Below are 27264 nucleotides of genomic sequence, written 5' to 3'. Positions count from 1 at the left end.
AAAGCGACAACGGGAAGTCTTGTCTCACAGAATGCAGGAGGCCGGAAAATGTCTGAAAAGAGAAAACGGGATGTAAAGGAGCGATTACTGGCATCACCATCAAAATCATTGCGAAGACTTTCCCAAGAAACTAATCTCCCATATTCCAGGTGTCAAAAAGGTGCAAAATAATCAAAACTACACGGTTACCGTGTGTCATGTCTTCATGAATTGCAACCGACAGACCATGAAAAATATGTGTGCTTTTGTTTATGGTTTCAAAATTTTCTTACTCAGAATCCTGGGAGGTTTACAGATGAAGCATGGTTTCATCCGAGTGGCTATATAAAATCTCAAATCACGCATATATGGGCAGAGGAAAATCCTCTGGCAATACATGAACACCCTTTGCGTTCTCAGAAAATTGGAGTGTGGTGCGGAGTGTCTCGTAGGCAAATTATAGGCCCTTTTTTTTTTAACAAATGGTTAACATGGAGGTCTACCTGGGAATGTTAACTGAATTTGTCAATCAGTTAACAGATGATGAAATAACTGATGGATATTTCCAACAAGACATGTCACACTTCAAATGCCAGTATGAGAGAAATTAAACCTTTTTTTTGGAGAACGAATTATCTCAAAAAGTCTTTGGCCACCAAGATCTCCCGATCTCACCCTACCAGACTTCTTTCTTTGGGGCTTATTGAAGGGAAAAGTATACAGAAATAAACCCCGCACAATTGTAGCCCTGAAAGAAGCTATAGGTAAAGAGATTGAAGCCATTACCGATGCCACATAAAGTATTCCAGAATTTAGAGACACATATACAAGAGTGCTTGCATGTGAAGGGACCATTTTCAGCATCGGATATGAGCAGATCCTGTTTTACATTGTTAAATGTATGTGCATACAAATTTTCAATACAAACTTTTAAGTAAATGGCAGTTTTATAGTTTTAAGTTTGGGGCCTCTAGCGAGGGAATCACCCTGTACTTATTTTTTTCTAAGACAAAACTCATGAATGTGATCTATTACATACAAATTGTATCAAATAGCATGTTTTGTAAAACTGACAGAATATAATATAGTAGTTTATTCCTCCTACAGTCAACTCTCGATACAACGACCTTTCACAGTTCCCGGGAAAAGGGTCGTTATTTTGAAGGGGTCGTTATTGGAATTTGCACCAATTTTCAGCTTAAATGGAACTCAAACTGACACAAAGATGCCTAGGAGACGGTAACACCATTTATCCTGGTAGTTATGCAACCTGTTATGCACATGACGCGTGTTGTGAAAAGGAAAATAGAACATGAAAACGTTTTCACAAAAAAGGCTGTAAAATAATGTTACTTTCTTTTAATTGTGCAGTCGTTGCTCTTCCACAAAATCCTTACAATTCTAGTTCATGAGAAACCCGTTTGCACTGAGACTTATGGAAAGGAAAACAATCTCTCGCTTATTGCAAGCGAAACTTGAATAATCTTGACACTGTCACACTGGCGCCAGCAAAAGTCTGGACATAATCGGGCAGAATGAATGTTGGATTTTATATGGGTCTACTAGAGCATTGTCTGTTACAAGATTAACTGGTAAAATAAGATCTCTCGGGAGACACAACACAACCTTTCTTGGCACCCGATGAAAAAAATGAAAAATAGTGGGACTATAAATTTTGTTTTGGTTCGGTTGTGTAAAATACATCGTAAAAAGTAAAGTTTTCTTTGCTTCAACCAACTTTTAATTCACCCCCCCCCCTCCCCCATTCCAGGGAGCAGTCCAAACTCTTCCTAGACTTGCATTGTAATCCAGCGTGAAAAAGGAAACATGCAACTTGCGATCTGTTCGCACCCAATGCGTATTCTAGGACACATTGAACAGCATCGCACTCTATAATCATTTGGGTTTGGAATTGGATTTCACTAAAGTGAGACTGTATATTTAGTCCCGATTAGCCCAAAAGCATAAAATTAACTCAGAAGAAGCTTTATGAAACCTGCGCAGTTTCAGATATCAAAATGGGATATTGTTATTTACTCACGTTAATCGACGATTTAATGTTGGATTTAGTAGTATTCTCGATTTCAAACACCCACTTCTCCAATAGTTTTCCCCTTTAATTTTTTTTTAAACGGTCGCAGCTTATACATTGAGCACTCCTTCCCCCCACATGAATGGTTCTGAAGAAAAGTGTTGCATTTCCTTCCAACACTGCTCTGAGTGTTCAGGAAGTTTATTCTTGTGTGAGATGCAAAATAAAATTTACAGTGTTGTTTATCAGAAGGTGCAGAACATGAAGTTGTTTTAACTCTTGTTTTTCTTTCTGGAGTTGAATTTGGAGATCGAATTTTGCTATCTTCAAATCAAAACAGCTTTGCGAGATTCAAAACAATGACTTTTGCCATTGCTGTTATCGCAAGCAACAGCTTTGCAGACGCTAGACAAAATACTGGCACCAAGTGCAGCATAAAAACAAGGCGACTGGCTGGAAGTTCGAGCAACAGGTGGTCGAAGAAAAAATCCTCCATATTTCAAAAATAACACAAATGTCGAAGACTGAACTTTTATCAGCTGTGTGAAGAAGCAAGAAATGACCCTTTTTTTATGTTTTACCATGCAACAGACAATAATATGGGCAATATTTCCTATGCAGACAACAACATTAAAATAAAAAAAAAAAGAGGACCTGAATGGGCCTGGTCAAAGCAAACTATTGTAGGTGGCAACACCCCTGTTGTGTCTCCATGCTTTTGATAAGCAATTGCTCTCCCATTTAAATACATGGAGAATTTGATGCTGAACATGCTGCTATTACATTAAATTACAAGTGTAATTTCATCTTAACCTGAGAAATTATGCCTGAACATGGTAGATGAATAATCAGTGTTGTGAAACTAAGAACTTTAATAAGACTTATCATCAACAACAAAATAGATATCGGAACTCAAAAAAAATCCTTAAAATTTTCACATCACTTGTTTACGTCAATTGCAATTTTCATAATCTGGTAAAGAATAATACATAATAATTCTACGCAACTGTATTAATTTTTATTTTTATAGTTGTTATTAACAACAGACTCCTTTTTTTACGTGATATCGTACTTTTCCTCATAGCTAGTAAATATGGCTCTCTCTTTTATACATACACATTTTTCGAGAAGAGTAGTTATTGCAAAAAAATATTTTATATTCTGTTTCATGTCTCGCAACCTCTAGGGCTTTCTTATTTACAGGAATTATAATTTTAAAAATGTTGTAATCCAAAACAAAAGAGGACAAAAATACAAGGGGAAAATGTCTGCTTAATACAAACAAAGCATATCGGAAAGGGCATAGTGTATAATAATAAATGTCGTGTGCTTACTCACTTAATACATTTTTGTCTTTGTAATATGGTGAGTTTCTCCGATTCTTACTCCCACCGTTGAATTACACATAGTCGCAACAAGGGGAAACATAAAAACGTAGTGTAAAAATCTTAATAAAAAAGTAGTGTAAAAATCTTAAATTTTTTTATTATAGACCCATGGCAGCTAGGTACGACCAAAATTACATCGAAGTTTAGTGCTCTTTATGCATAAACATACTATATTTAGCCTGTCTGAGCTACCCTGCCATTTCGCTTTAATATATTAATTCTTAGGTTCAGGAGAATGTAATTTTCGGAAACTTATAACTTGCTACATAATCTTAACCTCTTTTTCTCATATCTTGCGCTTGTGCGAATTACTCACTCAGTAGAATATTAAGTATTTAAAAATACCAAAATATGGTTTACTTACGGTTTGTGAGTATGTACATTATGCCAAACTACGTTTCGGCAGTCAACTGCTCCCTTCCTCAGGTTAATACCTTGGCTAGCGAAATTGCTTCATAGCCACGTCAAATAGAAGTAAAACAAGGAGTAAGGTGATATGTGTTAACTATGGTAAAAAAGGTTTCCTAACAACTTGCCCATTCCTGATAAAACTCCCATACCCACATTCCTTTCTTTGTCAAGCTACCAAATGCGTGAAAAATCAGATAAAACCTTTAAAACTTGAAACATTAAAAAACACACACACGACTACACGTTCGCCCGCGATGTATCAGGTTTGCCTACTTGCAGAATGCAGGAAGTTTCCCTGTTCCAAACTCCACCCCCCATCTCCCCCTGCATTACGTCATTTCATACTCAAAGTCACGAGTCTCCTGTTTTACTTCTATTTGAGGCGGCTATGAAGCATTTTCGCTAGCCAAGGTATTAACCTGAGGAAGGGAGCAGTTGACTCCCGAAACGTAGTTTGGCATAATGTATATACTCACAAACAGTAAGTAAACTATATTTTGGTATTTTTAAATATATTTTTTAAATATTTAATATTCTTAACCTCTTGTTTACGTCAGATATGTCGTTTGGGGGGTAAAAGTTGTGTTCTATTGCTCATCTGATAATAGTGCAATTATTTTCTTGTTCCAAACATGCCTGGGATCATTTCCATGTGTATTTTGACAATGTCCTACACTTTGTTGTCCAGGGAGAGGGGGGGGGGGGGGAATCCAATTTTTCTTCATATTGAAATTTTCCGGTTTCTCCCCTCCCCCTTACCATATATACACTCAATGTGCATAAATTGTATGTAGTCTGAATCTATGGTTCATTCCGCTTGTAACTGTACTTGATTCATCCGTCTAGGGCAATTAGCCTCCAATATGGACTCGTTTCAAGGTAACTGTGCAATCCGAGGCTTGAGTCAGTGGCGCACAGACATGTTTTTTTTTGGGGGGGTACAAGTCAAGTTCTATTGCTCATATGTTAATAGTGCAATTATTTTCTTGTTCCAAACATGCCTGCGATCATTTACATGTGTATTTTGACAATGTCCTGTACTTTGTTGTACAGGGAGGGTGGGGGGCCATTTTTCTTCATAATATTGGAATTTTCCGGTTCCTTGCCCCCCCCTCCATATATACAGGGTGGTGCAAAATTCCGTTTACAACGCTGAGGAGGTGAATCGCCAAGTGAAATGAAGACGAAAATGTAAATGGAATTTTGTCGAATGACGCACCGTGTCAAAGCTAGAGGATGCCGAAATCGTGTGAAAATGGACTTCACACCTGCATATGCCGACAAATAGTACTCATAAAGAAGTGCGGCACGATATCCCCAAAGAAAACACACCTGTGCTAGCGAATGAAGCACAAATCGCGTGTTGAAAATGAATGCGGCAGGGATTCCCCACAAGAAGTGAGGGGTTCCCGGGAATATGTCCGACATGGAACGCAGATATCGAATGGGGGTACAAAGGGAAATGACGGAGGTCACAGCACATGAAGAACATTTCGCCAGGAAGTGTCCAAAAAGCAGGCTGCAGAAGGGAATTCCCCAGAGAAGAAGGGGGACAGACAACATGTGCAAAAGGTGCACTATGATGACACACACGTACACAAGTAGTATCCAAGGCTGTACGTAGAAATGAAATATGTACGTACACGTGAGAGAACGACCAGCACGTACTGATATCGGCTCCAAATACTACGACTGAAGACATGGTAGTACATAAAGCTCCGCTAGAGGCACTCAGCAGGATGCTACCTGTCACGGCCCGCTATCGCTGGTATACGTACGTAAAAAAACAACGCGTCAGTGTACATGACTAGCGATCTTCCTGTCAGTTATGCGTGTTGTCGCAAGGTGTTCATCCTGAGGCATGTGGTAAAGTTGAGCACATTGCTAAAGTGACGGTTAGGAAGTACGTAGTCCGTACCATCTGTGTTGTCTGTAAAGGGTGGACACCTGTGTGGTGTGTTCAGTGCTGTAGTCGTGAACGGTACATCAAAAGTTAGTTTCGTACGTATTCGTGTGTTCCTTTGTGAGGCTGACAATGGCGACATACACCACCAACAAGCTTGCCGATATGCATCTCGTTTACGGTGAGAGACACCAAAACAGCCATCAGGCAAGGCGTGTGTATCGCGAACGATTTCCAAATCGACGCCTACCATCACATGTCCTGTTTCAACAGGTGGATGCTCGTTCACGTGAAACTGGATCTGTACAACCTAGGGTGTGGTGTCGTGGCAGACCGCGCAGTGTGCACAGTGTCCAATTTGAGGAGGAAGTGTTGGACAGGATACGGGATACGCCAGGCACCAGCACCCGTGCCTTTGCCCATGTGCGACACACGCACCATACCAATGTGTTACGCATGCTGCACGATGAGGGTATGCACCCATACAAAGTGCAGAGGGTGCAACACCTGCAGCCCACGGACTTTCCCCTATGCCTTGATTTTTGTCAGTGGTATTTGCAACAAACCCTTGCAAACCCCAATTTTCCAAATGCAGTGTTGTGGACCGACGAGGCACTATTCACCAGAGAAGGCATCTTCAATACCCATAATAGTCACGTGTGGGATGTGCAAAACTCGCATGCAATCATTGATCGTCATTTTCAGCGACGGTTCGCAGTGAATGTGTGGTGTGGCATTGTCGGGGACAACCTGATAGGTCCGTACGTGTTGCCCAATACTTTGTCCTGTGGGAACTATTGTGTGTTCCTACGGGAAGTTCTACCTGACCTGTTGGAAAATGTACCCCTTGCAATTAGGCAAGATGTATGATATCAACATGACGGTGCCCCTGCACATTTTGACCGCCGAGCCAGAGCTGTACTCAACAATACATACGGTGATAGATGGATTGGTAGGCGTGGACCTGTTCTGTGGCTACCTCGGTCACCCAACCTCACAATGCTAGATTTCTTTTTGTGGGGCGAAATGAAGAGGCTCGTCTACGAAACCCAGGACCTCCTTGCTCGAGTTACCGTCGCTGCTGGGATGATCACTGACATGCCCAACGTATTTGAGCATACCAGAGCGTCCCTGCTACGCCGATGCCGTCTGTGTGTAGATGTGGCTGGCGGACATTTTCAACAACGTCTGTAATATGTATCGTATGTCATTTCCACAGCCAATAAAGAATACTACTTGTGTATGTGTGTGTCATCATACACCTCTTGCACATATTGTCTGTCTCTCATCTTCTCTGGGGAATCCCCTTCTGCATCCACTTCCTGGCGAAATGTTCATGTGCTGTGACCTCCGTCATTTCCCTTTGTACCCCTATTCGATACCTGCATTCCATGTTGGACATATTCCCAGGAATCCCTCACCTCTTGTGGGGAATCCCTGCCGCATTCATTTTCGACACGTGGTTTGTGCATCATTCGCTAGCCCAGGTGTGTTTTCTTTGGGGATATCGTGCCGCATCTTCATTATGAGTACTATTTGTCGGCATATGGAGGTGTGAAGTCCATTTTCACATGATTTTGGCATCCTCTAGCTCTGACACGGTGCGTCATTCGACAAAATTCCATTTACATTTTCGTCTTCATTTCACTTGGCGATTCACCTCCTCAGCATTGTAAACGGAATTTTGCACCACCCTGTATATACTTAATGTGCATAAATTGTATATAGTCTGCATCTATGGTTCATTTCGCATATAACGATATATCATTCATCTGTCTAGGGCAATTAGCCTCCGATCTACAGTCATCTAAAAAATTGGCCCGGTCCCGGGGGCTTACATGGCAAAATGGGCTCGGTAATCAAAAGGTTAAAGGTTTGCTAAACACATTTTTGTTATCGATCTACAAGAGAAATCCTTACCTTCGTTGAAAATAACGTTTGAATAGCCATCCTATCGCTCTCCAATGTAAAGCTTAGGGCAACCACATGAGGAACGAAATTCTTTAGCAGCCTCATTCTGCAATTATCACATTGCTGTGCACACCAGTGGCGGAGAATGAGCTGGGGGGGCTTTTATTTTTACTTGTCCTATGGTTTTGTTCAATTTCAAGAATGTATCCAGAACTGGCTGCCCATTTTAGACGTCAAAGGAAAGGAAGAGGGGTCCACTTCCACCCTCGCCTGTAATCAGCCTGTGTGCACACACGAGCAAGAAAACAATCGGCATTGCCCCCCCCCCCCCCCCACGTTTGCTGAGAGGAAAAGAGGGAGAAGTCACTCAGCAAACAGAAGACTTTTTTGGCAAATATTAAGATATCGGCACAGTTATGAAAACGTATGAAGTAAGGAAACGGGAGTTTTGATGCACGTAAGATCGAAGTAAACTTTTCCGGAAACCTGGATGACCTATGTGGCTTTGATTATCTCTAACAGTTTCGCTTTTTTATGAAGTGTTACAGGGAACAAAGAACACAATTTGAATGAAAGCGGTTACCGGAAATTGTCGGCTACAAGGCCAAGAGTTTGTCACTCACGGGAACCTGCTGACCTCTCGGTCAGAGCTGGACAGATGGGCCAGACTTCCAGGCGCCACGCATCTGTATTGTGGAACATTTCTGCGATCTTATCTCTCATTTCTCATGGTGGTGTATTTATCGATGAAAGAGCTTGACCTGCCATACACATTAACAAAGACTGCAAGTCCAGCAGTAATTTCGGGCTGCTCCCCCTCCCTCCCCCCCCCTCGTGAATTGTCAGCAGCTCTTAGGACAAGGAAACAAGTCAAGGTCGATTTAAAATAACATCCAAGCATATTTGATCTCTTCTCATGTATCCAAGAGCAAGTGAAATCACAATGGCAAAACAAGCCTGGCATGTTGGGTAGTGGCCATCGGCTGCGGGGTAACATTGGTGCGCTTGGGGGATGGGAGGGCAGAGGTCAATTGCTATTGGATATCACTCAAGTGTGGTGTCTATTTTTAGATCAGACCCACTTGTGAGCGGTAGAGCACTTGTGAAGGGATTGAGTGCGAATAAAACGAGTGCAAAAAACGTATTTTTTTCACCTGATTTCCTTCAATTTTTCAACTTTTTTCCAAATTTTTCACGGTTCCTGGGAAAAGGGTCGTTATATCCGGAGTCAAGAGCCTATTGTATATATTTTAAAAAAATGTAGAGCTGTCAGTGTATATACAAAGTATAAATGTGCAACTTGCTATCATCATCTTTTTGTTTATTCTTTAGATCATACCTGAAGAAGAAAGATAAGGAAGAAGATAAATCAAGTGGAAGGCTTACAAGTAGAGTTGAGTTGAAGAAAGGTTAGTGTAAATATCCAGCTGTCTGCTTTATTCTTTACATGATATTGTAATAGATAAAAGAACTTAACAAATACATGTAATTGAGTAGAGATTAAGATAGGAAGATAAAAGTGTTCTATGTTCTTTCTAAGGATTTTGCCAACCATGATCCTAAGGCTCGGCTGCACCTTTGGCTAATCCCAGCAAACCCATTTTCGAAATTTCCTCTCATTTCAAAAAACCACCATGGTAAAAAAATAAAACATTGTGTATTATTACATAATTATATGTAGAGCATTGACATGAAACTTTGTGTGGTTTCCTCTTGCCATTATCTAGATCAGTGGTTCCAAAAGTGTGCACCGCAACACCCTAGGATGCTGCCACGAAATGTTCCAATATTTTTCTGAAATGACACTTTCTTGTTAGTCTACACATGGTTTTAGAATCGGACCACCGCATCAATCTGTTTATTCCATGTTTGGAAGGACACCTAACGGACACTGTAGAAATCAGTATTTAGCTTTTCGATATGGCGTTGGATCTTTTGAATTCTGAATTCTGCTAATCAAGTCTCTGCAGTATGAAAGGCAGTTAGTTGTTTGTCATGTGGCCGTGTGGATTGCTCGAGTTTGTTCTACATATCAAACTTTCTCTGGCCTAGTGTTCTGACTTGGGCACCGTGGAAAAATCTTCAAACACTAAGGGTGCAGTAAAATGAAAGATTTGTGAACCCCTGGTCGTTAGGCAATTTAAACCTATTAAAGTATTACAATATGCATTAATTAAATATGGTTGTTGTAGATGTAGTAAATGTGGATTCTCTCCATATTGGAAATTGTCTCTAGTAAAACATGAAACACTTAAATTATATTTTTTGGTACTAGAATCAGCTGTTAAAATGTTTCAACTTTAAAAATATACTGTAGGGTAGGTTAGGGTTGGTTAACCCTGAATGGAATGGTTTGCTAATTCATTTAAAACTACCTGGAAGAGTTTGAGAACTTGTTTTGACAGATTGATTGGGAACTCTGAGAAATCAACCAAATATTACTTGTTTTTAAAACTAAAATGCTAAGCAATGTTTTAGATTTTCACATATTGCCGTCAATAGTAAACAATGCTTGAAATTTTATACTGATTAATTTCGGTTTTAAAAACTAGTAGGTATGCCAACAATTAAGAAGATAAATAAAAAGGCATCAATTGAAAGTGGTTGAAAGGAAAATGAATAACCTTGTGCAATATAATTAATTTTGTATATGTATTTTATGCCAATTTGACTAATCACAATGAGGAGGAGGATTGAAGATTAAATGAAATTGATGAATTGACACTGATGTCCAATGATGTGGAACCTGGAACCATCTGTGCGCAGTTTCATTCATTTGTCCATCTGATTGTCACTAATGGAATCCATTTATGTATGATACACCAATTGATACAGCACTTGTACCTATATTCGATATTGAATTATAATTTGTCTTTTGCATTACAAAAGTGCATCGTTTGTTATATTCGTAATTTGCAGAGAATTTTGGCAAAATAATATTTCTAATTATAATTTGGTTTAATATAATCCATTTTATGTAATAAGTTGTACCTTTCTTTTCAATTTAAATTAAAACAATTTCCTTTTCGTTTACAGGAAAAGCTGATGGTCGTCGTGTCCTTGTGTTGAAACGTTCATCTGCAGATGATTCCACTAAGCAGCAAAGTCCTTCAATCAGTGTTACAATTCCTAAAGGTAGATATGCAAATGCAACTTCGAATTGAAACTAGATTGAGTTTTAAGGTGCTAAATGTACACATTGGAACCTCAATTTTATATTTTTGAGGGGATATATATAAAAAAAAAAAAAATGGAGGAAAAGTACGAGGGTGAATCAAATATGAACGAGCCTTGTGCGGAAAAACAAAATTTATTGAAGGAAACAGACATTGCCACATCCTATTTTTCTACATAGTCTCCGCCCTTAGTGATACATTTTTCCCCACGTTGTGGTAGGTTCTTGATGACGTTCTCGTAGAATGAAGCTGGGTGGGTAGCCAATCAGTTGCGCACAAATCACCTGATCGTTGGTCGCAAATCGCTCGCCCCCAAGTGCTTCTTTGAGGGGTCTGACAGGTGAAAATCACATGGTGAAAGGTCTGGGCTGTACGGTGGATGCGGAAGCGGTTCGAAGTGCATTTCCACCAGTTTCTGCCACGTAACACCTGCTGTATGGAGTCTGGCGTTGTCGTGGAGGAACAAGACCTGGCGGATGGGACAGCCTTGTCGTTTGCGTTGATACTACACCTCAACTTGAACCAGGAGGCTGCAGTAGTAGGGTGCGTTGATGGTCCGACTTTCGTGTAAGAAATCCACCAGTAGGATCCCCCTCCAGTCCCAAAACACTGTGGCCAACACCTTCCCCGCAGACAACCGAACTTTGGCCTTCACGGGGTTTCCTTCGCCTTTCCTCCTCCACTCTATGCTGGCACGCTTGGATTCTGGGGTGTAATGATGCATCCATGTCTCGTCACAGGTAACGATGCGATGCAAAAATGCTTCCTTTCCTGGGTGAGGAACTTGATGATTATGCGTTGCGCAACAGATACTGGCACACTCTGCTCACTCATCGTGAGAGCTACTAAATGAAGCATGCGACACGCTGGCTGTTCTGGTTCCTGACTCACAACAGCCCCACCTACCGGCCGCACATGCCCAATCACACCCTGCTACCCATTCCGACCATTCCGACGCTTAGCCAATCAAGGCTCGTTCATATTTGATTCAACCTCGTAACATCTGGAAACATTTTATAATATCAGGCTTTAGCAAAACAATTTGAGTGAATAATGCAGGGAAAATATAAAATCCATGAATGCAAAATCAAGGTTCCATTGTGCTTTATGATTTACTTTCCTGAGAGTTTTCGCACAAGTGAAATATAAAATACCATATACTTAATTCCGTAGGTGTAACTTTATGGGGGAAGGGGGGTTACTTGCCACCCCTCCTGCATTTTTCTGGTTTATTAACATTTTACAAGTTAGGGAGCTTTCGTTAACTTCCTGGGATGTGAGGAGCAAATTACGTGTACAAAAGAGTAATCTTTGTATATGTAACAGTTATTTAGCAAATAATCCTTGATGCTATTTTTCATCATCATCCTTCGCTGTTTCCTGCCTCTGGCTGGGTCAGCATATAAGTCAAAACCCTCCATTTTTCCTGGTCTTCCACCACTCCTCTCTTTCCACGGTGTTCCAATCTTCGTCCTCTTCTCCTAAGTCTCCGCTATCTGCTTTTTCCTCTGACATCTTGGTCTCCCCCTTGGCATTATTCCCACTCCTTGTGCGTTGTAAGCTCTTACTGGTAGTCTTTCAGCATCCATCCTCTTCATGTGTCCAAACCATCTCATCTGTGCCTGATCTATTCTGTCATGAAGCTCCACCACCCCCATGGTCTGTCAGATCTTATTCCTTATTCTATCCCTTCAAGTCTTCCCCAATATACTCCTTAAAAATATAATTTCCCCTGCCTGCATCTTTCTTTTGTCTCTCATTGTCCAACATTATTTGACTGAAGTACATTGACATATACCTGAAAATTGATGCTATAATGTTTTCATTGAACTAGTTACCCTTGTAAACTTGTAACATCTTCAAATGTACATGTACATTCAAGTACAATGTGAGTTTCAATTATTGGTATCAGGGGAATCAAATGACAATCAATGTAATCTATGAGTACCAACATAGGCAACCTACAATGTAAATCTCTTTCACAATCCCACTACAACAATCTCTTTTCTATACCCTTTCCCGCTTATATAATAACCTGCTTATTTTTGACATTTTCTTGCCAGAACACAGCCGTTTACAACGTACATGTAGCTTTTATTTTTTTTTGTGTCATTTTGTATGTTTTTGTTGTTTTCATGCTGTCACAGTTATTTATAGTATAAAATGGCCATTCAGTACTGTATCTGAAACTTTCAAGTGAGTAAATTAATAAACTAAACTGCATGTCACAAGCCTTGGAGGGACCAAGGATCGTCAAGTAAATTTAAATTGGTTTCTGGCTTTCATGACGAAAGCCTACTCTCTCGTATTTGAAGTAGCTCCTGAGTTGTCCTCACACAGAATAGCAGTTTGGAGCACAAAAAAAAAAAAAGTAATCCTGATGGGGAAAGGGTCCTGAGAACAAAATTGTCATTCATATTTGAATGATCCTCATACAAATTATGCAAAATTTTCTTTAATGACAGGCATATTTCTTTGATAAGTAACCTATTTTATTATTAGGGTTGGAACAGGGTGTCTACAAATCTGGAAAAGTTGTGGAAATGTTAAAGAATTTAAGTGTTTCTTGAAAAATCAATATTTTTGTGGAAGTGGCACTAAAAATAGGTTTTTGAACGAAGGAGAAAAGGACAAGCAAGAAATTTTAAATTTGTTGTGTACAAAACTATACCATACTTTGATATACTGACATTACGGACAGTATTATTGCATATTAAATACTCTATGAAACGGGGTTATGTTTTAAAGTATTTTCAAGTAGAAATTACTACAGAAAGTGGAAATTGGCATTTACCATTTTCTTGTTGCAATTTTTAGGTTGTGCTTGGTTTATATTAGAGGCAATAGATATATTTTTAAGATTTACTACAATTACGTATTATTTATGCTATAATTGTTATGATATTTTATAAAAAATATTCTTTATCGTTAGTCAATACATAGTAAGTATTACATAAAAGCTCACCCCTAGTCAATATCTGTTCAGTTTTCCTTATCATTGCTACTTTTAACTTTGTTTAGTAGGTTTGTAAGTGCTGTGTTTTGCTAAAATGTAGTGCCCTTAAACAAATGTGTAAATGTATGAATTGCCCTAATGGCTTAATCTGGAAAATTACTGTTCTTAGTCTTAGTCTGGAAGACCTGAAAAATTAAGGAATTTTGTTTTAATGAAATTGTAGACATTCTGTGGAATTTAAACACCGATACCAGCTGATACTTTTTCTGGCTCTGGATGTCTTGCAGAGTCCTTAAAAATGCCATGCGACACTTTTGCAGAGCCCAAATTTTCTGGAAATTAATCAAAATGCATAATGTTCATATTTGGTTGCAACATATGTTTGTCATGTGAATATATGGATGGATATTTTAAACCAGAGCTGTGATAGATTGCTATGATACAGTTCCAATGGAAAACTTGTAACATCTTTGAATAGCTATAATATGAGTTTAAATTATTACTATCGGTGGGAATAGGTAAGAATATTGGTAATGGTATTGATATCAGATCAAACGGTTTTTGGCTCATTCCTAATTATTAGGACTGTATCATATGAGTCGTTACTCGTTAGTGAATCCAAGAAAATTTTAAGTAAAACTGGTAGGTTGATCTGGCATAGTTGTAGTGGGATAACTCTATTTAATATAAGTAACTATTATGAACAATTATTTAAATTCTTGTTCATATATTGATAGTATTAGGAATTGATACTAATACAAAGCGGAATGAGTTGAGACGTAATGAAGACATGAGCAATTTTGACAAATAAATTACACAACACTTTCTCCTGTAGATGTGAAGTCAGAATCATCTTCACCAAAAATGCCTATTCACATGAGACTGGGATTGCCACTTAAGTCGTATGCCTTAGAGATCGACTCGCCAAGGAAATCGAGATCCCGCAGGTCTAGGTCGAGAGAGTGGGATCAAGAGAAAGGGTCCGACCAGAAAGAAGAAAGCCAAAAATGGAAGAAAGTAAAGCTGAAGAGACACGGCTCAGAAAAGCAATCGAAGGAAAGCGGTCATGCTGGTAAGCAACAGGTAATATTGATCTTTTTCTTTGTATTGATAACAATTCAAAAGTTCTTTCAGTTAATTGCTAAGAAGTCACTTGATAATCTAAAGCTTTCTGTTCAGCTTGTATGTCAATGCACAGGCAAGTATCAATTTTTTGTGAATTTCAATTCTGTAGCAATCCCATGAAATGGCTCGTAGTAATTTCAAAATTTAGTTAACTTAATTTGACACGATCGCAATTTTATAGTTGTACTTTACTCAAAGAGGATTTTTTTTATTATTGAAATTAATTTCATCTTAACTAGACCCTATAGTGATGTAAATAATAGGGCATGCACCTGTCATGACAGATATTCCAGCAATGAAGTTGCAGAATGTTGTGTAGTAATGAAGGATATATTTTATCCAATTTATGAAATGTAATGATGATTTATTTGTGTGTGAATAATAATGAATGTATTATTTGGAAAATGTGGAAGGACACTGAATGAGCAATATATTATTATGAAGTATGTGAGTGAGTATGCATGTGGGTATGTGTGTGATTGCAAACTTCATTTACAATTAGTTGCATTTAATGCAACCATGTTACAGTGTGTCTTTAGTTTGACTTGATAGGGTTTGTACTAATTTTTCTTTGCATGTTAAATATTCTTTAAAAAAAAGCAAAAATATTGTTTTGAGAATTTAAAAGTTGTTGTTCTTGTTGCTACTTGTTATTGTTGTTAAGTTTGACAGTGTCTTTAAAATGTTGTTTGCTTACTTTATACATTTTGTGCAAATAATGAGAAATATTTTCTTATGCTTATAGAATTTCCTAGCCTGACAAAAAAATATTGACATTAATGTTTATTTCTACATTTCCAAGAACTTGGAAACCTTCCTATGAAATAGATATAATTCAACAAATTATTGAAATTTAGAGAAAGTTGTAATTTTTTCTGCCATGAATTCATGTAATGCCTAAAATATTTTTTCTCTCGTTGTGTATTAGTTAAAAATTTTATTATTGAAAGGCACATTATTAATATTAAGAAAGCATGGTTTGAAATTTTCTGATATTTTATATTCTTTAAAAATTGTTTTTCATGCTTTCTAAGTAGAATTCATCAGCATTTCCATATGAATCTGAATATCCTGAATTTGTATATCATTATATTATTATTGTAGTCTTACTTTTTCATGCATTATGAGACTGAGAAATTGATAAATTAAATACAACAGTGTATTAGGTACAATTCTCTAAATCAACTAGCAAGTTGCTTGCTACATTTGTTTCATTTGTAGCAATGTGTGTGTGAAAAATTCAAGGAGATCATAATTGTGGGGTAATTTAACACATTTAAATAGGAAATTCGAGTTTTTCTATCTCACTGGGTTTACCGAGACCTTATTAGCAGAACCTGTGGTATTTGCTCTGGGAAGAAATTGCTATAGGTTTGCATCATGGTTGATACCTCCAACTAGCTATCCTCTTATCACTGTTCAATCTCTCTCCCTTGTCCATCATTCTTGTTCTTACATTTTATTTCTACTGATTTTGGACTTATGGACATGTGCTTAGCAGCATTTGTGGCTGTGATGTTTAATACCCAGTATTAGTGTTATATTGAGAATGCCTTCGGCTATATATTAAGAATCATTGAATAGTTTATTCTCATTATGTGATATATTTTGTAAAGATATATAGGAGTGTTAGGATGTATATATATATAAGAATTTTTTTTACTAACTTTAGTCTATTTTGTAGATGTTTTGAAAGTTGTGCTAGTGATTAGGGTTTGGGAGTAACTCACATAGCTCAAAAATAAGTGTTTCTCATACTTTAACTTTTTTAAAAAGCACAACTGTAATTATGATAAACAAAGTGGATATAAATGTACACTGCGATTTAAGAATCAACATATTGCAGTGCACTCTCACCATCCAAAGTTATGACAGGGACACGTTTCACTAATTGTTTTGATATATATGCCATCGTCTGGTACTAACCTTGAACAGGCCCAAATATAAAAGGACAAAATGCACAATGCACAAAAATTAATTTAGTAAGGGGTAGGAAGCTTAACTCATGTGACTCCATGTAACCGGTGTCTGGTTTTTCCTTCATTAGTAGGGACTTGAATAATCTCACATAAAACCACAAAAATTTTGATTAAATGGCAGACCTGTGAAATTTTGTTTAGCCATCTGTAAGTAAAAACAATGAACATGCAACCGTTTTTAGCCATGTTGTTTGTATCCTTGAATTTTTAAAAAGTTCGCCTTGAAAACCGAGAATTATACTTGAATTTTACTATGTTCATAGTGTAGCCACCCTGATATTTCATATATCATTGTTGGTTGTGATAATATATTTGCAAACTGTTTTATCAGCACCCTTTTGGTATCAGCAAAATTTACATATCTGTGATCTTTACCATATTTCACCGCATAATCGCCGTACCCTGTTTTTTCAGTCCAAAAATTGGTTTATAACCTTTCATCATGCAATTGTTGCATTGGCACATCAGATAAGAAAACCAATTATAGCAGTGCAGAATCTTCACACACAGAAGATTCAATTTTGTAGGTCCATACTTTACAACACTTTAGTAAGTTTTCTCAAGTGTAATATTTTGACTAATGTGTAAATCAATAACAACTAATGTGTTAACTTTTTCAGACTGGAAAAATGTTCACTAAATTGTGACAAAGAAATTAAGTGCATCCTAATGTTGCATCACAGTAATAAATGATTTTTAAAAGTACTGGTAATACGGACACAATTAGAAAAAAAAGCTTCACATGATGTTGAATCTGTGACGATTATGCAGTGAAAAAATTCTTTTCTATATTTATGAATGTCCAAAGTCAGAATAGGTATCACTGAGTATGAACAGGCAGTATATTCCAATTAGTTATCTTGCTAAAGAATTAAGATTATTCACATATCAAAGTCAATTTCGCTACTAGAATCTCAACTCTTTATGATTTGTTCCCCCAGCCATGAATTCATACGAGCTCCCATATTTTGAATCCATATTTCTGTCTGTAAAAATATTGAAGGTTATTCCAAAAGTCATTGGGAGGGACTGGAATACATAAATGCAAATAGCGGTTGACCTTAATGTTCCTTGTTTGAATTGTTGAGATTTTGAACTACACATTGTTCTATTAGATGTGCATTCTTTGCATTTGTGTGTGTTTGAATGAGTGTGTGCGTGGAAGTGGAGTGTTAGTAATTAAACGTTGAAGATTTTGTATAAGCATGCTAATGAATATGGAACTCAAGATAACTGATAGATCATAAGTGCAGATTTTCTTTCAAGCATTTACCATATTTGTTCTAAATGAAAAAATATTTGTTATTCTGGTGTTTTGAGTTCAAAGTTCCATTTTCAGCTCTACCTGATGATATGTGATACTAGTGCTCTATAATTATTTATACATTAGATTTTATTGGGATTATTAGCAAGTACATTTTCCTATGTATGTGTGTAATTTTTTCAGCATCATCTGTTGTGTAATAATGAAATGTTCATGTTTTAGTACAGTATAAAAATCTACTCATCTGCAAGTGAAGTAATGAACAAAGTTTTACTTTTCCCTGCAATTGCGAATGTACCTTGCAGCTATATATATAACACTAGATAATTAAACTCATCCTTTACTGCTTAGCGGTTTTTGTAAAATTACAGTCCGAAGTTCTAAGCTTGAATCCTGAGTAAGGCCAAATGTTGTGTGTTTATTTCCTTATCTCTTTGTTGTAGGTTAAGGCTCGATTGTCTCTTTGGCAGCCGTAAGGGCGAATATTTTCAAATTTTCCTCTCCATTCCAAAAACCACTGTGATATTCCAAAATATGAAAAATTACATATGCTTAGAATTCCTTCTAGAGCGTTAACGTGAATTTTCATGTAGTTTGCTTTCACTGTTATCTAGATATTATCAATAGTTTAATAGACGTATGTAATCGCGAATCTATTGAAAATATCTACATAAGAGCAAAAGCAAACTACACAAAAATTCACATTAATTCTCTAGAAGGAATTTTAAGCTTATGCAATTTTTCATATTTTGGAATATCTCGGTGGTTTTTCGAATGAAGAGGAAAATTTGAAAAAAATCACCCTTATGGCTGCAAAGGTCCAGTCGAGCCCTAGAAAGGCTTAAACAGGAGCATCCCAGCATTATGTGTGACATGGATATAGGCATGAGATTGGAATTTGTAGAATTATGAAGTACTTTGTGGTATCTACCAACAACTGAAAAAAAAATCTAGTATGACAGCATAGCCTGAATGCATGAAAAAGTATTTACGGAAATGTGTTTTGTATGTGACGCTTAAAAAATTAAGCATAATTTGACTTCATTTATCTGTGAAGCATATAGGCTACAGATGCTGAATAGTTTTGTTGATATGTGCAAATTACATGTATTCACAGACATTTAAACTTAATGCAATTAAAAACAAAACAATAATAATTTTCAAATTAATTCATTTGGTTATGTACATGGAGTTTCGTGGAATACCCCAAAAGAGTATTCAGTATTTTAGTTGCCTTATTCAGAAGTGGAAGATTAATAAATTAATTAATGTCCATTGGGGTGGGGGGGGGGGGGGGGTGTTTGCAAGCCTTCCCCTTACACGTGTCTAATTGTCATGATGTTAAACCTTAGGAGCATTACTAGGGAATGGAGTCCTGGGATCCCACTTTCATTATACCGTTCTAAAATCCTGAGATTACAAGATTCATAGTCCTGGATATTAGTGATTATTTGCATTACACATTCCAAACATGTTTTCCATCTGTATCCATCCATGCTTAATGTAAGCTACGATCCTCCTCTGGGTGTTACTTTTCGATCTACTTGGTATCACATTCCCTAAGTATCACCTCAGCTACCCTCAGCTCTCAAGAAAACTTCCCTTCTTTTTGAGTGCTGCAATGACGTTTGGAAATGTCCATAATATGACATTTTAACAAATCAAGTCACATGAATTTATGATACTTTACTTGCATTTGAGTTTATTTATGTATATATATATATACATATATATGCACAAACATGTACAATAATCCTGTTAAGGTTCTTAGAAAAAAACGGTTTACTTCCAAAATATATTGAATGGAGGGGTTGGGTACTATCAATGGAGTTATACTTAGTTGTAGTAATTGATTGGAAACTGTGTTTGTTTGCATTTTTTTTGCTCTACCTTCAATTCTCCACATTAATGTAGGAACACTTGTTGCTTGAATATTTGCATTGTTTGAAGGAAGGAGATATGTTATCTCTCATGGATGTACAAGAAGTACAGTAGTATATTCTTGCACTTATTCATAAGTGGGCTGGGACAAGGACAATGTGTTTAAAGCATTACCTCTGTTAATCTTAATTCAGAGCTATGTTCATTTCTGTTTCCTTAAAACTGGCTGTGTAAGTAAGTATATTATGTCCAGGTCCTGATGGTGTTACATTTAAGATTCTTATTTCTCTGAAAACAAAACATGTTGTGCAGAAAAGAGTAAATGTTAGATTAACCATTGGGGCTGTATTTATACTCATAATAAGATTTTTAAATTGGTTTAACTGTCATCAGCAAAAGGAATAATGTTTATCTTGGCAAGTAGTATCGCCTGTAATAGAATTTAATTTAGTTGTACAGAACGTGTGCTCCCACGGGAAGGAAGCAACAAAATTAAGATTGACACACAATTTGTATGCATACCCAAACTTTTACTGATTCCAGCTTATAAAATTAACACTAGTTGAATTTTGGAGAAAGATTAAGGTTGCTACATGTAATCACTTGTCACACGCAGCGGATATATTTAGGGTGAGGATTTTAAGGTGCAAAAATTATGGTTGGGAAAGGGAAAAAAGAAGGTTCTGATAAAATGCCTCGATTCAACGGTCTTTTTTTTCTGCACCTTCTGTATATAATGCATGCAGACCACATAAGAACTGTGATTCTGCCGAACAGGTTTTGTTGAAGTTTGCATTTTTTCTCGTGGGTTTTGCTACATTATCTTGGGGTTACAATGATTATATTACACCATTTTATAGCTCTCAATCTGCTTTACAAAATAAGACTTATAGGTTTTACGTAACTGCCCAAGAAGAGTGACTTTTTTCTGTCCTAGTTTTTAACAAAACATGAAAGAAAAGGAAGGAAAAAGGTGCTGAAACATCAAATAGGGGATAAAAAAGGGATAAATGTGCTAATCTCTTGAAAAGGTGCAACAAAGTGTGTTCATTTTACTTGGTTTCATGTCCTAAAATACATCTCAAATGACCGGTGTGAAAACAGCTATATTTTTGTAAAGGTACTGCACCTTAAAATCTGTTCCCTAATTATAACTAGCTGAAAAGTTTTTTGGAAGTTGTGGCTCAATCAGGGACCAAACTTGGATCTTCAGTATTCTGTGCCAATGCTCTACCACTATGTGCTATAAGATATTTCATATAGCTAGTTCAGTTAAATTAGTTCTCCCAATTGTGGGAAGATAACATAGTGTTCCCATTCGCAAGAGTGTCCCCAAAAGCAGTGGGAAGTTACAGTACACCTGCAATGGACATTTTAAAGTTACATCAAGATCAAGTTCTGCAAGTTGAGAGACCATATTGGTGTGGTAGTTCAGTGGCACAGAATGTCAAAAACCCAGGTTAGATCCTTTGCAATCACAATGTTCACATAATTTGTCAGTAAGTTTTTTGGAACACAAATTAATTGTGTTGACAACAGTTATAAATTAAGGATTCATGCAACAGGTACATATCAGTACTTTATCAGTTTCACTTATGTTGGTGACCCTAGTTGCAGAAAAACAACTTTTTGAAGATCACGTGTCGTCTTTGTAAAGTTGTTTTCCTCCCACTTCATGGAAAAAGTCAAAAGGAACCAACAACTGGAATCACTGTCACTGGGACAAAGAATTCACTGTTAAAAATCATCATTGAAGAGTAAAATAACCACTACAAACATATTAAAAACCACATGAAATTACCAATATGCACAAAACTGGTCTAAAAACAAGAAACAAGCATTGACGTTTATGCTTAAGCTTGGCATTCAGCCTAGAGACGTTTTCCTGCATCCAGTTGTGCTCCCGAGGCAAGCATGCGTGTTCCTAGTTTTTAGAGGGCCTCGAAACGTAACATTACAGAAAAGTGGTAAAGTACATTCAAGGTCACCACACCCTAAATGTCTGGGAAGGATCTTATATTGCCAGGGACCATGATAAGGAGTTCAATAGGGAAGATGGCAAGCTTGATCCTTGAAGGGGTAATTTACTAGCCAAGTGAGAAGTTGAATCACAAACCACTGCGTCACTTAGATGACCTGGTCTTTAATTCGATGATGAATTTACCTCGCAGGCTTGGTGTTCAGCCTTGACAGGATGTTTCCCCACAACCAATTGTGCTTTGAAGGTCAACCTGTTTGTTCCTAATTTTTAGACTTCTGTTTTGCACATATTAGACATGTGTGGTTTTGAAGGTGTGTGTAGTTGTTCGATTACTCTTTATATGGCAAGAGACATAATGATGATTTTGAACAGTGAATTTTAACATGTTAGTGATTGTGTTCTTATAAATATATGCTTTACATTATGAAATGTGTGTGTGTGTGTGTAGTATGAAGAAGACATTTTTTCCCTTCTTACAGTATAGCTCATAACATGCAGAAACTGCAGTTTGCAAATAAATTTAGGAGTCATTTGTGCGATCTGAATTGTATTCCAAGTCGGAGGAGAGAAAAAAAAAGATCTTCTAATTTCAATATTTATTTGTTTATTAAAAAAGGAAATGTAGATATTTTTATAAGAACGGAAACTTAATTGTCAAAGGAAAATGTATTTGTAGCTATGAATGTAAATTTGTAGTGTAAAATGTTTTCCATATCACATTGTAGCTGTATGCTTTTGAAGACTATTATTAATAAGATTGTTTAGTTGTTACCTCAGGCCTGGACATTTGCCAAAGGTAATTTAGTTTTGCACAGTATTGTAAGAAATGTATTGCTGTGTAATGTTATGAAAATTGTAGTACATAATTAATTCATTGTGCATGCTTGTTGTTTAATGAACCAAAGATTTTTCTTAAAAAAAATTTTAGAATATTTTTGCTGGCTGTGTTTTGCCTTAAACTGCATACTTAATCAATATTTTTATCAATAGGTCTCTTCTGTACAACATTTTGTGATATTTTTTCATTACATTTTGTTAATGTTGGATGTTTTATTTAAACAATCTAGGTGTAAACTTGGATACTGAAAACAACCAAATGGAGAATTCACACTTGAAACACAATAAAAAAAAAGGAAAAAATGAAGAAGACTTTCTTGAAAGTGAAGTCTACAAAAAAAATAAACTGAAAAAGTGACAAAAAAAATATAAATATGAAAGACTGATGTAAAATATTATTTTTTGTACTCTTTCAATACATCATAACGAAACAGAATAAACTTTGATGCGAAGATGTTATTTCGCGGACCTTTGTGTGAAGAAAACGAGTATTGGGATACTGTAAATAATTGTAAGTCTGTAAAGTGTTATCAGATGCTATATGTTGCCATTGTATATGTTTTATCATAATGTAATTACTAGTCATGTTGTGTTTCTGTAATTGAATTACTTCAATATATTCATCCCCCTTGGTGTATATTTTTCAGTCTTGCCATTTCATTATCTATACTGCCTTGATCCATTCCTGTGTACAGTTGACAGCTTAAACTTGGAGTTTTATTAAAATAAAGTTTTGATGCATCGTGCAAGTGATCTCAAGTTATTTAAGGGAAAGCCGGTATGTTTATATAGGAGTACCTTAATTTTCATTTGCTTGTATATGTAAGGTACATATAATTACAAAATGGTTTTTAAAATGTATGTCTATTTTGTGTGTATATAAAAATATGTAAATATATATTTTTAAAACAAACAACTGTTCTTATTCATATTTCCACATTAGTGTATCTAGAAATTTAGGCCCAAAAAAAAAAAGGCTCCCTTATGTAATGGTAACGTTGTTACCTTGTAATCAAGGAATCCTGGGTTTGATACGTGGTGCAGGCACACACTGGTTCAGATCCCACTTTTAACTGTAGGTCCAGTCTTGATCAGCCTTTGTGCATAAAGTGGACTTAAAATACGAGGGACGTTCATTAAAGATTTCCCCTGACCCAGTTCTAGTTAATGTGGAATACTGAAATTGTATATGTGTAATGATACATATGTGCATAGGTCATGAGGTAATTTGCAATTCTGAACTCCACTTAGTTTTTCTCTTACAAGTACTGAATTGAGACAAGGTGTAGTGATGGAGCCAGTGGAATACCAAGCAGTTATCAAGTTTCTTTACTTGAGAGGCCGCACACCAAAGGAAATGTTTGATGAGATGAAAGTGACCTATGGAGAGGATGCCCCATTGTATGACGTAGTGAAGCACTGGCATTGTCAGTTCAAGCGTGGGCGGACTTCAGTAGAAACAACCCCATTCCCGGGCAACCCCAGTCAGCCATTGACGAAGATGCCATTGGGCAAGTGAAAGCCGCCATCTTGGAGGATCGCCGCATAACCGTTCACCAACTAGCTGAAGATGTCAAGATCAGTGTGAGGTCTGTGGGAAAAATCATCCATGATCATTTGCACATGCGGAAGGTGTCTGCCCGATGGGTTCCTCGGCTACTCACACCTTTCCAAATGCAGGAACGAGTCTCATGCTCCCAGGCTAATTTGACCATGTGCCACGAAAACCAGGAGGAATTTTTTGACAGACTAATCACCCAGGGTAAAACGTGGATCCATCACTATGACTCAGAGACCAAGGTCCAGTCAAAGCAATGGAAGCATCCTGACTCACCACCACCAAAGAAGGCCCGTGTCCAACCCTCGGCGGGCAAAGGGATGCTCATGGTTTTTTGGGACCAGCATGGAGTAGTTATGATGGATTTCCTGGCGAAGGGTACCACAAATACCAGGACGTACTACGCTTCACTGCTGTAGAAATTGCGGAAGGCCATCAAAACAAAGAGGCGTGCATGCTGACCAAAGGCATCCACATCCTGCAAGACAACGCTCCAGTTCACAACTCGAATGTTGCCCAGACAGAAGCACGGTCCTGCGAATATGAAATCCTTCTTCATCCCCCGTACTCTCCAGACCTCGCACCATCAGACTTCCACCCTTCCCAACCATGAAGTCATTTCTGAAGGGGACGCACTTCCACAAAGATGAAACGTTGATTTCTGAGGTCAAGTCATGACTTCTGGAGCAACCTGCAGACTTCTACAAACAAGGTCTCCACGGGTACATAAAGCGATGGGAAAAGTGTGCGGCCATTGGTGGTTCCTATGTAGAGAAGGACTAATGTCTGTACCAATTTTCGTTTATCTCCGTCCATGGGAACTGGTTCAGGGGAAATCTTTAATGAACGTCCCTCGTAACAGTTCAAACTACATGTGATTGACCAGGTCTTCTGGCATGCCCCAACATCCCAAACAATGAGATACAGCATTTTGTGTATCTTGCAAAAGTCTTCAGTCTTACGTGACTAAAGTCGTTTTCACGTTCAGAAGACACAACGGCGCTTATAAAGAAACCGCACAGTGTTGCCAATACAGCGCTAGCTCATGTCGTCGGGAAATGATGACCTTCCTTCACAATGAAGGTGTTACATATTTTGTAAATATAATGATAATTATATGTAATTATTAATATTATACTATGAACGTTACAGTTACCCTTTTTACTATGATCCATTGCGGTTACCCTTTTTACTATGATCCATTGCGATCACTACACGCGCCAGTGTAATGCAGGAATATGACACTTCAGAAATCAAAAAAGTAAAAATCACCGAGCCCTCACACAACTGAAAACACTTTTTTGAGAGAGAGGAAAAAAAGTCTAAACAGACCAAAGCAGATCTCACTTCTGGGTTGGATTCAAGTTGCAACCCAAACAAACAAATGAGTTATGGCCCACGTGAACTGATAAGACCTCAATGACTCAAGAAAGGCATGTCATATTTCCACCTTGAAGCCCCATATTTTTTCACGTGTTGGAAAGCCTTTCAAGGTTAATATTGTGTCTATGAATTTATGTGTAGTTGGAAACTGAAAGGTGATCTTCATTTCAGTAATAATTATGTTGACAGTAATTAAACAAAAACAACTGCATTTGCAACAGCACTAATGTTGCTCACAACAACAGCATTGGAAATAATTGTCAATTATTAAATTTAAGTAATTGCAATTCTATTATAACAAACTGCATGAAGTTAATATTTTTACTGAATGGAAATAAAATAACAACTCGTAAACTTGGTGGTGATTAGCCGGAATGCTGCTGTGAGTCAGCTCAAGATGGCCAGACGTCTCCTTACTTCGCGTGCGGTTCGGGTTAAAAAGAAACTCCAAATGCATGGAAGTAATATTTCTGGGAACCTTTGAGTGCTTATAAAAAATAATTTCATTATTTTCTCCACAACTTTGTCGCTGGAAGTTTTTACTTGGAATTACAGAACAAAGAATGGCCAGCGACGACATTTTCTACTGCACGAATATAAAAAATCTCCACATACTTTGAATATTTTTTAATGCAAATATGCTTTAAAGTATTGATAAATTCTGAGCACCACCATCACCTATGACAATTAAAAAACAGTGTCAATTTTTTTAATAATGAATGCTTCAATTTTACGGCATGTTTCAACGTTAGGAATAAAAACAATGTAAAAATTTTGTTTTCACAGAAAATTTGCGTTTTTAATTTATCTAAAAATATGTAAGCAAGTTACCAGTTTTTTGTGTTCACCATCGTATTCTCTGGAAAATTTCCTGCAAAACTGCAGGTACCGATTTTACTTAAGCTAAATTTGTAAATCCAGAAATTTCACAACAGCGCACTCGTATTTTCCCATAAGAAAAGCATTGTCCATAAGAGCCCATTGTGTCTTCTGAACGTGAAAACGACTTTAGATAAGGAATATGAAAACTGTGCATGTAAATATCAATCTATTTCTAAAACATACACACGTGTGCATAAATTAAGGATGAGAGGGACTGGCATCTGTCCTGCCTGAAAGTGAATCCATATTGCTAGTTCTCTGCCGCACTTGATGCTTGTGAGGAACATGAGGGAATGTCCATATTTTGTGTGCTGGATCTGTGAATGCCATGTAGACAAGTGGCTATGACACCTCACATCTGTATAATGAGGTCTAATCACTGGCCACCTACCTCTGATATAAATTGAGCAGCTCAGGAGTTAAACTTGATAACCTGCAAAAGTATGAAACCAAGAAAATTGCAGGTAAAAGTCGTCATGACATTCTGGCTTATGGGTTATCCATCCCATGTATTTCTGACTCTCACTGGCTACTAAAGGAACTTCATTTTCACCCCAGAAAGAATACACGTATGAATCAATAATTCTCCACAGAAAGAGTCACTTTCACTTTTAGGTA

The 27264-nt window shown here is 37.2% G+C and overlaps 1 protein-coding gene across 3 annotated transcripts in view; it reads left to right on the top strand.

Annotated features, from left to right (window-relative positions):
- Nucleotides 1–23716, top strand: part of LOC145994810 (uncharacterized) — a 45066-nt gene extending 21350 nt beyond the window's left edge. The window contains exons 7-10 of one of the 3 annotated variants that reach the window (XM_083131122.1): nt 8957–9033; nt 10661–10759; nt 14592–14828; nt 23054–23716. In XM_083131122.1, the coding sequence (XP_082987248.1) occupies nt 8957–9033; nt 10661–10759; nt 14592–14828; nt 23054–23181 (541 nt within the window). In that variant the 3' untranslated portion in view covers nt 23182–23716. Of the gene's footprint in view, nt 1–8956; nt 9034–10660; nt 10760–14591; nt 19412–23053 lie in introns of those variants that run through there. The other 2 variants (XM_083131123.1, XM_083131121.1) reach the window with 2 other exon arrangements.
- Nucleotides 23717–27264: the final 3548 nt, after the last annotated feature.

The sequence above is a fragment of the Lepisma saccharinum genome, chromosome 11 (assembly GCF_977018435.1).
Source record: "Lepisma saccharinum chromosome 11, izLepSacc3.1, whole genome shotgun sequence".
In the NCBI taxonomy this organism is placed as follows: Eukaryota; Metazoa; Arthropoda; class Insecta; order Zygentoma; family Lepismatidae; genus Lepisma; species Lepisma saccharinum.
The sequence above is the reverse complement of the archived record's forward strand: the minus strand, read 5'-3'. Positions and strand labels throughout refer to the sequence as shown.